Raw genomic sequence first — 11,746 nt, 5'->3', positions numbered from 1 at the left:
GCCATGACAGAGCTCAAAAGGTGGAAGAATGGGATACAGGCAGCAGAAAAATGCTGAGCACCAGGCTTTGGGGTAACATGCCGTTTCGAATAAAAAGTAAATGAAAAAATTGCCCATAGAGAGGGGAATGTAAGGAAGAGGAGGCTGTGAAAAAAGAGGGTGGCAGAGCAGGGCCTATTGTTCAAGCACTGCCCTCAGATAAATCTTGTTCAGTGTTCCTACACCAAAAGACTATGAGGTGTAGCGAGGCAGAGGAAAGCAGTGCAGCTGTTTTATGGTGTTATTATCCATTCTGAACTACAGAAGACCAATTGCCTGTCAGGACAAAAGACAGGACACCATGCATGCAGTTCTCACCCCATCAGCAACTTGAAAATGGAAACCCCAAACAAAAAAGTCACATTTCTGCCTGGAACTTGTTTTCTGCTACTGTTAACAAGTAGCAGCACCTCAAGGGCTGGCATCATTGGAACAAGCTGCCCAGGAAAGTGATAGAGTCACCATCCTTGGAGGTATTTAAAAGACATGTAGATGTGGCACTTAGGGATATTGTTTAGTGGTGGATTTGGCAGTACTGCATAATGGTTGGACTCAATGATCTTAAAGGTCTTTTCCAACCTAAGTGATTCTGTCACCAGGGTCACAAGCAAGGTGGCCACAGAGGGCCCATGGCACACACATGGCCAGGGACATTCCACCATGACAGGAAAAGTAGCAGCTGTCTGAACAAGGACCATGCTTATCCCATATCATATTTATCCCATTCATATTAACCCCAATAAGCCACTGCTGCTAAAATTACCCTCCCAGTCAGAGAGGCTTTAGAAAGATGTTTGGAGTTAACTAAATAAGTTGTGGACCAGGAGTCAGAAAAATCAGATAGGTACATGGAAGGCTGATGATGACAACACGCTTTTTAAAAAGGGTGACCACAATACTTCGCAACAGGTGTTGTTTTGGGATTGCATAAACAAAGTGACTAAGCCTGTTCTCTGATGAACAATAACCAAAGAACTCCTATGTGATTATGTTAGGCAAACACTAGAACCAGCTCCTTTGGATAATTAATACTTATGCACAGAAATGGCAGGCTTAAATTTACACAGGACTTGAAGTGGGTGGGCTGGACCCAGGGGACCACAAAGAGCAGCAAAACTCTGAGCAGTAGTAGAGGATGAATATTTATCCATCACAGTGAAGTCAGGGGGAAAGTGCCATATAGAGGCAATGTCATTATAAGCATACCTGCAGCACCAGAAGCTCAACAGGGATCCCTGCTTGAGTCTTTTTCAGCCAAAATAAAGCTTTATAGGTCTGCAAATCTGTTGACCTAGCGGAAATGATTTCTCTTTTGCCTCCAAATAATAAGATCAGGATCCGATCTAAACGCACAGACCTAAGGAACAACGGATGCCTGGGGACACTGTTGCATTCAGCATGAGCGTCTCAATCAGTGTCTGATGCAGGTCTCCTTGAGCCAGGGGAGCTCCTCAGAAAATTGGTGCAGTCCCTTGCAGATCAGCAGGGCTGCTCCTCATGCTTCCTTCTCTAGACACATTTCTATTGTTGAATTAAAAAACCTGGGACTGAATTTAAAAAGCTGCTCCAAGCCAAGGATTTATGCCCTTTTTCATACACATCACTGATGTATCCAGTCTGTTAAAACAGTGTGGAGAAATAAATCGGTAATGCTGAAGAATACTCTGCCTCAGATGGTAAAATTCATTGAATTACACAACTGCTTGTTCCCCAGGTTATACATAGAGGGCTGCACTAAATGGGTAATGAACAACCCTCACCCATTACGTCTTCCTCCTGGCTGCCGGCTATAGGGGAAGCTAAAGCTTCAGAAGGTCCTATTGGATCTTGGGGCCCTGCTGTTGTCCTGAAACCCATCCTGCTCTTTCAAAAACATTAAATACACTGGGACAGCCAGGCTGATGGATGCCAAAAGTCCACCTCATGCCACATCCCGTCCCTAGTCAGCACAGATGCTTGGGGAGAGAATATAAGAACCAAACAAATACAGTGATTTTTCCCTATAGTGTAGTGACATTTCCTCCCAGCTTCCAGCTATCCACAGCTTTGAGATTTCCTAAAGAAAAGGCTGTATTTTTATACCTAACAGCCCTCCTTGGGGCTGTTCATTTCCTCATGCATTACTCTAATTGGGCTTTTAATCTGCTAATGCCTAAAATCGGTAAAAGTAGCATCTATTACTCCCCATTACCCAGGAATCCCTTTGCCAGTTCTCTCCAGGTTTACAATGTCTCAACTCTTTCCTGTGCAGTTGTTTTCCCCCTCTCCTCACCTTGCTGCATGCCAGGGCAACATCAAAGGCAGAAATTGATAGAGGTCTCTTCTGTACAAACCTCTGTGCAAATCAATTACTAGAGCTCAGAATGGTTGCTCAGTTGTAAGGGCACTAAAGTGCTTCAGCAAAGTTCAGTATTTAAGCATAATACATATGTCAACACTAGATCAGCTGTTTGTGGTCATACAAAAACACCATCTCCTGCAGCAGTCTCTCCCTCTCTGCGGGCAGTGGCTGATGTTTAGAAAGAAAATCAAAAGCAAAGTAAGAGTGTGGTGAAATTTCCTTACAGACACCCTCTCCCAAAACTGCCATATTTGTCAATGTATCAGCTCTAGTCAATCCTCAATCATATCCTAGAAGTGTGTCCAATCCAGAAAATACAGAGGGGGAAATTGTAAAGGTGACATTTTTCTCCATCAAAAAAAAAAAAAAAAAAAGAGTTGAATTTTTCCTGGAGCACTTTAATTTTGTATGAAGTAAAACAAAATTCACTCTTGGGGACTTTCATCCATCACAAACCAGCAGCAATTTCAGCATTCCTGGAAAATCTTATGTACAGTGGGCTTCCTTCAGTATGACCTTATCAGCCTCAGCCACTGACCCATCCAGTATCTGAAGCAGGGCAGCTGAGGGAGCCTCTTGATCACAGCAGCACCCACATGCACAAGATTACCCTGGCATAAAGCTGAACTGAACTGCTTTAGCCCTGTCCAGATGCCAGAAAAGCAAGGCCCCACAGGTAGCAGGGGGATTTTTCTGCCAGGACTTGGCAACGGCAGGTTCTGGTCTCTCAGCTAGCACAGCGCCGTTTCCTGCAAAGTTACCACACAAAGGTGGGGAGATTCGATTCCCAGCCAGTACACATCGACCACACTGTCCAGCGCAGAAAGCCCATGGAAGTGGTTCTTTGAAGGCACCAGCAACAGCAGTGGTGATTCAACACCAGGTACTCACCAGAATGGAGCCTGCTGGCAAGTTGGGCTCTCAGGTAGGGTCACTGTGCTACAGGCAGAACAAGGTGAACCAGCCTCACAGCAGTCCCCAGGATCACAGTTAAAAAGCAGAAAGGAAGCCAAGGCTTTGCTTCAGTGAGGAACCAATCATGGGAAAAAGGAACAATCTCCTTCCTCTAGTTTGTGAAGGTTGTGTGCATTCTAATGGCTGAAAATGCATCCACCTCACAACCCAAGAGACAGGCGGCATGGGAGGGCAACCTGGTATGCCATCCCAGACAGCATGTCTGCTCCTCTCAGCTCCCAGAAAACCAAATACAATGGGGACAGTTTACTAACCTTCATCCAGAGCAAAGCTCCTTCTCCAGAGCAGTTTCAGAGCAGGACACTGGCTCTGTGGAAATGCTTGGGGGTCTAGATGCTGCTCCCCACTTGGCTAACACAGTAGCACTGAAGTGCAGAAGGCCCCTCTGCTATGGCCACCCAGGTCCTGGGCATGAAAAGCCTCAAACCTCGCATGCCTTGGCCCTGGCATGAGGGACAGGACCCAGGAAGGAGTGACAAGACCCTTGGTGTCAAGAGGGAATGGGCTCCACTCTTCCAAAAATGCCCTCTGGCTCCCCCAGGACACGTGTGGCACAATGTGCAGCAGGTAGAAGACCACATCACCAGTCTTAGTGTTCCCCCAGCTGTCCCCAGTTGTGCTGTGCTCCTCTGGCTGCTCACCCCACTTTCAGGGGCCAGGCACAACGAGCCTGCCCATGCCTCACAGGGACACAGCAAGATGCTGCTGTGTTGGCAGTGAGACAGAATGCCGGCTATCGTACCCTTCCCATCCAGCCCAGCCCCCTGGGGATGGGCAGCGCGGGAAAAGGCTGTATTTTTTGAGCAGAGGCCTTTTGATGGGGCACTGGGAGCACAGTCCTAGGCTGGCAGTGCAGTTGCCTCCTCCCTGCCGGGTATCGGCACAGTGCATGTCCAGGGACTGCCCTTCAGCCTCCTTGAGCACACAGCAGAGGCAGACACGTACACAGGTCAGAATTTATTTTCAAATACCTCATTTATATCATTCTCACATGAAATATTTCTTTTGGAATATAGCCTACACTTAGAAAACAGAAGAGAGTTTTTTTTATAAGGCACATCAGATTATAAACTACATAGGGACATCTCCCCCTCATTTGCGCTCATAAAATACTGGTAATTTTAGAAGTAATATTTCTAAAACCTAGACCCTGTGTAGCCCCGTGTAGAGAAGTATCCATAAAGTTATTAGACCTCAGTTTACATACACCTAGTAAAGGGCTATAACAAGTTGTATATAAATCACATCTTCAGAAACAGTCACAGCTGGCTATATTTAAAAGTAATGCTACTCCAGACTATGAAACAGGCCGCTTATAAAATATAATCCACTGCTTCCAGTACAGCATGATACCAAGCAGTATAATCTTGCAGAAGAAATTCTGTTATTTTTGCAAATGGAAGCTGCTCAGATTCAAGCCTGTCTCCTCCCCAAAACCACATTTTTGATTGATCGAGACTGTTTTTTACAGACAACCAAAGCACCCAAGAGAAATCTGGCTGGTTTTCTCCAAGATGTCAGTATGACTGCATATCTGAAATCCTGTCAAAGCATTTGAGTAACAAATACAAAGGCTCAGATGTTAGTTTCATGACCAGTAAACATTAAACCATTACCAACCAGATGAAACCAAGTTAAATGCATCCAGCTTCTGTGCTATGGAAACTGTTTTTCCAGGCTCTTCCAGTGCAGAAGCCAACATATTTTTATTGAATTAGGCCCTAGGTAAAGATTTCCATCCCATTTTCAAGTTTTCAGCAATGGAACATTACCCATTCTGCACTCATTCAGCTGTAGAGAAGGAAAAAATATTGCTTGTGGAGCCTATGCCAATTCAGCCCAGAATCCATTCTCACAGTGTCATTTTCCTTAATGGGCCAGGAGGTAAACTGTGGTCAGCTTTATCAACTCAAATGGCCTCCACAGTTCCTTATATCAGGCATTGATTCATTTCTGATGAAAAAAGGTTCCAGCCTTCTGTCACTGCAGTTTAGTTTAAGAATAAGGAAAAGGTCACTTCAAGGCTATAGCCAAAGGGGAAAAAAAAGGAAATATAATCTGATCTTGAAATATCTAGGGGAAAAGAAAAAGTAGTTGTGGCCACAAAAAGGCAGACAAACAGCACAAACTAAACATCCTCTGCAGAATAAGTTTAAATACTGATTCTTGCAGAGAGTCGCATTATCACTCAGGTCTCTCAAACTCATTACAACTGCAGTTAGGCTTAGTTCAGTAGGAACCAGATTCAGGTCACACTCAACTCTACGCTGATTCCCCAGTTGCATTTTAGGCACATTTCAGTTAATCTGTTGGACTGATCTGAGAAAAAAAAGAATTATTAGTTATATTTCCAGGGTGGCCTCAGCCAATTTCACAACAATAAGCTTGGACAAGATTCAACCAAAAGTGACTGGTGCCCTTTAGAAGGGAAACACTAAATTGGTTGAAAACAGCATCATAAAGAAGATGCACCAGCCTCAGTTTCTAGAGTCCAGTTTGTTATAAATCTCAATCTGCCTGATTTGTTACTTGTTTAGCAGCCTTAAAACATAAGGACGGGCATCCTGAAATTCCCTGCTGCAGACTTAAAAAACAGATGCGGTTTACATGGTGCTGCACGGATATTTGTTACATCGCTTAAAAAAAACCCAAAAACCCCAACACAACAGTATTTACATTCCTTTCAACTGAAATAGATGAACTGTCATCACATCTGCAAAAATACAGAGGAAATCACCACTGCTCGAGGTAGCGAGTTAAAGCTTGGTCATGTTCTTGGGCTTCCACTCGGCTTCCTGGGAAAGGCAGGGGAAGGAGGACAGAAAGGACTTTCACAAAGTCAGAAGGTGACAAATGAGATGTCAGCTCCATAAGGGATTAGATTCCCTCACCACAAGCTGAAGGTATACTCTTGACCTTTTTAACTATGGCATTTGCGTATAGATTACACCTCTTGCATACCCTTTTTAAAGTGATCCCTAAGAGTGTTGGCTTGGGAAGACACAGAGAAGAGAGCAGGAATGGGGTTTTAAAGCTAAAAATGTCAATTAGGAGGCACAGTGTTATTTTTCCCTTTGATCGTCCATGTACAGAGCTCTACGCTTCCACCGTTACTTGTGCGTTCCTCCTGCGAAGCCCTGGCAGTGAAGGCCTCTGGTGTGTGCTCCTCCCAGTCAATCACATACACCTTACAACACAAGAAGTTGAATCCTTTGGACAAATCCTTCTACACTCACAGACGCGTGGTGCTTTTTTTCCTTAATGAGAAGTTTTAGTCACAAAACTGGATGCCAGACCTGATTTATAGCAATTATTTAACTAAGAATCCTTCTGCAACCCTCAAAAGGGCAACTGAGATATCCAGTAGCAACATATACACATACATACAGATCTACATTATACACTCAGGACAACGCAAATTGAGATTTCAGCTAATATAGCCTCTATTTGATTTCCTCAGAGCAGCACTCAGGTCCTTGTAATCCCTATACAAAACAGCAGTATTTTTTCCACCAGGATTTGGAGAGGTTTTTCATCTTATCTGGAGTCCTACACTTGGATTTCTTTGGTTGCTGCTGGGTATCCGAGTACTGAATACCAGCCACGATGGCTGCATCAAAGACCTCCTTGAGGTTTTTCTGAGTCAAAGCAGAGCACTCAATGTAGGACGCAGCTTTTATTTCCTCGGCACAGAGCTTCGCAGCCTCCTCCGAGACTGGCTTTTCTTTGCACTTGTCCAGCTCAATGAGGACTTTGACATCCTCCCGGAGGTCCGACTGTGTCCCAACCAGGATTATGGGTGCCTTGGGGCAGTGGCATCGAATTTCAGGAACCCACTTCTCACTCACATTCTGGAAGGACGAAGGGCTCACCACACTGAAGCACAGCAAGAAGATGTCCGTGTTGGTGTAGCACAGAGGCCTGAGCTTGTCAAATTCATCCTGCATGGAACAAAATTGCATTAGCACCCCACAGAAGAGCAGCTCTAGCCTGCTGCTGACCTTTGGAGAAGTTGAGGATCACCTGCCACTGCCCCCTCAAAAAGCACCTCAAAATGAGCACCCAGAGTACCCAACAAGGTGTGTTACAAGCAGAAGTTGCCTGTACTCAGCCTGAGGTCTCACGGCTGCCAGCCAGCAGGCACCCTGCCACTGCTGGGCACACAGGACGAAGGTGGTGGCTTCCCCGCGTACCTGAGATATTCTGATTCATGCCACAGGTTATTTCAAGTGCTTAAATATTTCCTTTGCTCTTTGTACAGAGGCCCTCTGCCCTACTTCAGCAAAGAAGCAAAGCTGCGGGAAGCAGGTTACAGTACAGGAAACCAAAAATTAAAGAGGGAGAGAGTACTTTCTACAGGGCCACCTCTTAGGGTGTAGGGGTGAGTCAGTAAGCAGCTCTGATGAGGAGCACCCATGTACCTCAAAGCTGCTCTGCTGACAGGTCAGAGAGCAGGCATGTGGCAGCAGGTACCTTCCTGGGTACCTTTCCTGGAGTTGGCTTTTAAACTGGTAACTACTTAACAACATCCTACAGGATAGGGGAATAATTTCCCTGCCATTGTGCACAGGGATTTAAATCTAAAGGGAGCAATAATGGTTTACAATGTGCAGGCTTAACATGCCAATTACATAGAGTAAGAGCTTTACCTTTCCCTCCCACCCATGCCACATCAAACAAACTGCAATTGGGCCTCCCAGCACCACCTTTCTGGGTTTTTTTCTTTCCTTTTAGTGCAAACTCCAGCAAAGCATGGCCCTTTTTCAGCTTCAAGATCTAGCCACAAGAAAGCCAACATGGTAACAAAGGCATGCTGATCCTCAGGGAAGAATGCAGCTAGAAACAAGGGTTAACTCCAGGCAGGCTGCTTTTATGCTGACAGCAGGATAAAAGCAGGGTAACACTAGCAGCCTGAACAGGTAGGATTTGCCTCAGCGGCAGTGACATTTTAATTAAAACGGACCATGTTCTCAAAAGCTTGGAATTGAAAGTGCACAGAAACATAGAGCTGAAAACATCTCCCTGGTACCAGCAGTTTACTGTTGAATTTCAAGTTCCGTGTTCCATGTTAATTTTTGAGTGGTGAGATTTTGCTTTAAAGCCTCTGGAGGCCCAAGATACGCAGTTTAAAGACCCCTGGAAGCCTCAGAAGTCCTGTTCCACTCAAATGAATTTCTTCTAGCAGTATCTCTGGGAGAGACAGCAATTTATAAAACATGAGTCAAGAAAGTAAGCTTCATTAGCTCTCTTGATTCTCAGATTAAGCCTCAGAGGAAACGAGGCTCTCACTGCTTGGCTCGAGAAAACCCCCACATCTACTGAGAGATGCTGTGCTGAACAACAGGGCTGTTTGCAGAAAGGTACTTTGCCATGTAATTGCCTCTTCTTGCTACCTGAGAAAGCTCAAAAGGTCTCAATTCAATGGGTTTGGAAGCCAAACCCAGATCTTAAGGGTTTCCACCAAGATGAAATAGTGCCCTTTATATCCCAAGTACACTCCTGCTGTTTCAATGGTAGGCACATGGCCTGCAGAGACTCTATACCTCTTTGGGCTAGTGAGGAAATAGAAGTAGAAGCTGATATAGAATTTCCCTCTGTCTGGAGTACTCTTTTAGCTGCAGATGTCAGCAGCAGTTTTACCAAAGTATCCATCTAGGAATCTTTTACTCAGGACAACTTCTGCCAGTTTAGATAATCTTTTAATTTTAAAGGCAGCGACTCTACCCACTCCAGCTGCCCTTGGGCAGCCATAGCAAACATCTTAAGCATTAATGGCAAGAGGCACCTCTTGCCTTCCGGGGTGGCCTGCCCATCTCTCCTGCAGCTTGCAGCTGCATTTCCAGAGGCACTACATATCCACAGACTGTCATCCAACGGCAATTTCACCTGCCACACTCTGCATATGAACACGCACAGCCCATGCTGCTGTAGTACCACCCCATCTCTTCAGTAGGACACAAAATTATGGGACAGTCTTGCTGTTTAACTTCACATTGGTACTCGCAGAATGCCATTTGTAGGATTTCGGCATTGGTTTGTAGCGCGCATGGGAGTCTTACACTGCTGTCGAGGACTATGTAGCCCTTCAAACCCCTTTCCTAAGTAGCACACCCAGTTACTACTCATCTAAATAGGTTTGTATGTTAAGGCCACTGAGATTTTTCAGCATGTTTTTGGTGAAGGCATAGACCTAGATCCACAAAGCTGTGAAGGATCCTAACTCCCACTGCCTTCAAATTACAGAGAGATAGCAAATATTTTTGCCTACTTTTGGTTATCCAGCCTCAACCCCTGGCAAGCAGTGTTGCACACTGCTCAGAGTGGTACAAGCCAGGGATTTGCAGAAAATATAAGGCGGTAAGAAATGGGCTCTTTTTATGTATCAGGCAAACTAGGAGATGAGAGACATCAGCTACCCTCATCTCTTCAGGTCTTAGATTACAGCAAACCTCAGCTTTGCGGCAGCATCACTTTTTAAGGGGGTGGGGAACGGCAAATACGAAGTCTCCATGGACAACACCCAACAGGACTTTTTTCTCCCTTCAGCCTCTGTCTCTTCAAAAACACAGTCTATCTCTGGACACCTAAAGCTGTGGATGCTTTGCATGCATACATCCCAAACACCCTGATTCTTAAACGCAATTATTTAGCAAAGATAAAGACAGTGACAACTGCTCAAAGAGAAAACCAGGTGGCCGTTGGATCCCCAATATGTTCAGCCTTTCTAGTCAGGCTAAACACAGCAGCAGCTTGAGCCAGCAGAGCAGCAGCCTGTGGCCAGCCCCTATACAGAGGCACAGTACGCCCCCCACTCTTCAACAGACACCGGACAAAGCAGGGCGTTAAGCAGCAATGAAAATGATAGCGGATAATAAGATGATCAAACACTGGGAGTACTTTCAAATCCATGAAGTCATTTGCAGGACAACTTTGCGGAACAACTTCTCCCCTCCCGCTGTCACTGAAATCAAATAAGTGGCTCCACTGACCTGACCAGCTGTGTCACAGAGCTGAAGTCTCACTGGCTTCCCATCGACAGACACGACAGCTTTGGAGAGAAAGGAGGGAGGGTAAAACTGAGGTGAGTCCAAGTTTACACGTTTTCCATTACGGAAAAATTAAAAAAATCAGTTCTTATCTTTCTTCAGTTAGTTTAGATTCAACGATTTAGCAGAGCTGGAAGGGAGTCTGTCGCTAACACTTGGGCACACACAGGCCCTTCAGGGCTTTCCGATTCATTTCACTACAAGAGATGATGTAGGCGGTGACGGCACCAGCTCTCCCCCAGCAGCGCCAAGAGCCAGCCCGCCAGTCCAGAATCTTATTCTGCTACGAGGGTTTAGTTTATTCTCCCCGCCGTACACCTTCAGCACGCCCGGGACAGAAAAAGCCCCCGCTGAACCACAGAGAAACCCCAGAACCTCTCCCTTCGCACGGGCTAGAGAAGGTATTTAACCTGACCTTTAGGCGGTGCCGATACGCCCGAGAGCACTAAGCTTTACAGTGGAGAGTTCCCAATTAAAGCTCGGCTCTGGTCGCACCGCCAGGCACGACAGTCGCTGCCAGCCCGGCTCCGTTACACCGGCGACTGGCTGGTGCTGCTGCCTGCGATGGCAGCCTGACAAGCTCCGGTCCTGCCCGGGTAGGGTCCTGCTCCCCACAAATAAATAAAGAAATCACCGAAGCTGGACATCAGCCCCTCCAAGCAGCCAAGCCACGGCCCTGGGAGAGGAACGACCGAGACGCGCTCCCTGCTGCCCCTCCCGCCGCCTCGGTCCCCGCGGTCCCCCCGGTCACTTACCGGAGAAGTTGTCGAAGGCAGTGGGGATGTACTCGGTGGGGTACCCGTTGGTGGTGTAGCTCACCACCAGGCTGGTCTTGCCCACCGCGCCGTCCCCCACCAGCACGCACTTGATGCTCCGCCGCGGTTCAGACCCCGCTCCGGTCCCGGTTCCGGCCACGGCCGCGGCCCCGGACCCCGCCGCCCGGCAGCGGCCGCCCAGCGCCGCTCCCAGCGCCGCGGCCGCCCGTCCGCTGCGCACCCTCCGCGGGGGCACGGGCGGCACCTCACAGCCGCCCGGCGGCACCGGCTTGCTGATGTACCCCGCCTCGCCCTCCTGCTGCGGCGGCATCCGCGCGGCCACGCAGAGCCCCGCGGACCCGGGGGCGGCGCGCTGCCCGGGGCCGCCGGCCGGGGGGCGGCGGGGCGCGGCGGCGGCGGCGGCCGGGCGGTGCGGGTCCCCGGCGGGCCGGCAGGAGCGGCGCGACCGCCGCGAAGCCAGCCCCGGTGCCGGCTGGCTCTCCCCGGACGCGAGCGGCAGCGGCGGCTCCCGGCGCAGGCGGCGGCTCCCGGCGGCGCTGCTACCGCCTCGCCCCGCGCTCCCGAGTCCT

General features: G+C 47.8%; 1 protein-coding gene across 1 annotated transcript; it reads right to left on the bottom strand.

Moving 5' to 3' along the window:
- Positions 1-4,297: 4,297 nt before the first annotated feature.
- Positions 4,298-11,529, bottom strand: RHOU (ras homolog family member U). The gene is made up of 3 exons (XM_064648824.1): positions 11,157-11,529; positions 10,345-10,403; positions 4,298-7,296 (listed from the first exon to the last, which is right to left on the bottom strand). Exons 1-3 carry the CDS (start codon positions 11,485-11,487, stop codon positions 6,841-6,843), a joined length of 846 nt encoding a protein of 281 aa, XP_064504894.1. The 5' UTR covers positions 11,488-11,529; the 3' UTR covers positions 4,298-6,840.
- Positions 11,530-11,746: the final 217 nt, after the last annotated feature.

This window comes from Pseudopipra pipra, chromosome 3, assembly GCF_036250125.1.
Source record: "Pseudopipra pipra isolate bDixPip1 chromosome 3, bDixPip1.hap1, whole genome shotgun sequence".
NCBI lineage: Eukaryota > Metazoa > Chordata > Aves > Passeriformes > Pipridae > Pseudopipra > Pseudopipra pipra.
Note: the sequence above shows the minus strand (reverse complement) of the source record. Positions and strands in the feature narration are given on the sequence as shown.

Coding starts and splice junctions, on each gene's coding strand:
- RHOU (XM_064648824.1), bottom strand. CDS start 11,487: ATGCCGCCGCAGCAGGAGGGCGAGGCGGGGTACATCAGCAAGCCGGTG. Junction 10,404..11,156: donor TGCCTTCGACAACTTCTCCG/GTAAGTGACCGG, acceptor TTCTCTCCAAAG/CTGTCGTGTCTGTCGATGGG. Junction 7,297..10,344: donor TCTGTGACACAGCTGGTCAG/GTCAGTGGAGCC, acceptor TGTTCCATGCAG/GATGAATTTGACAAGCTCAG.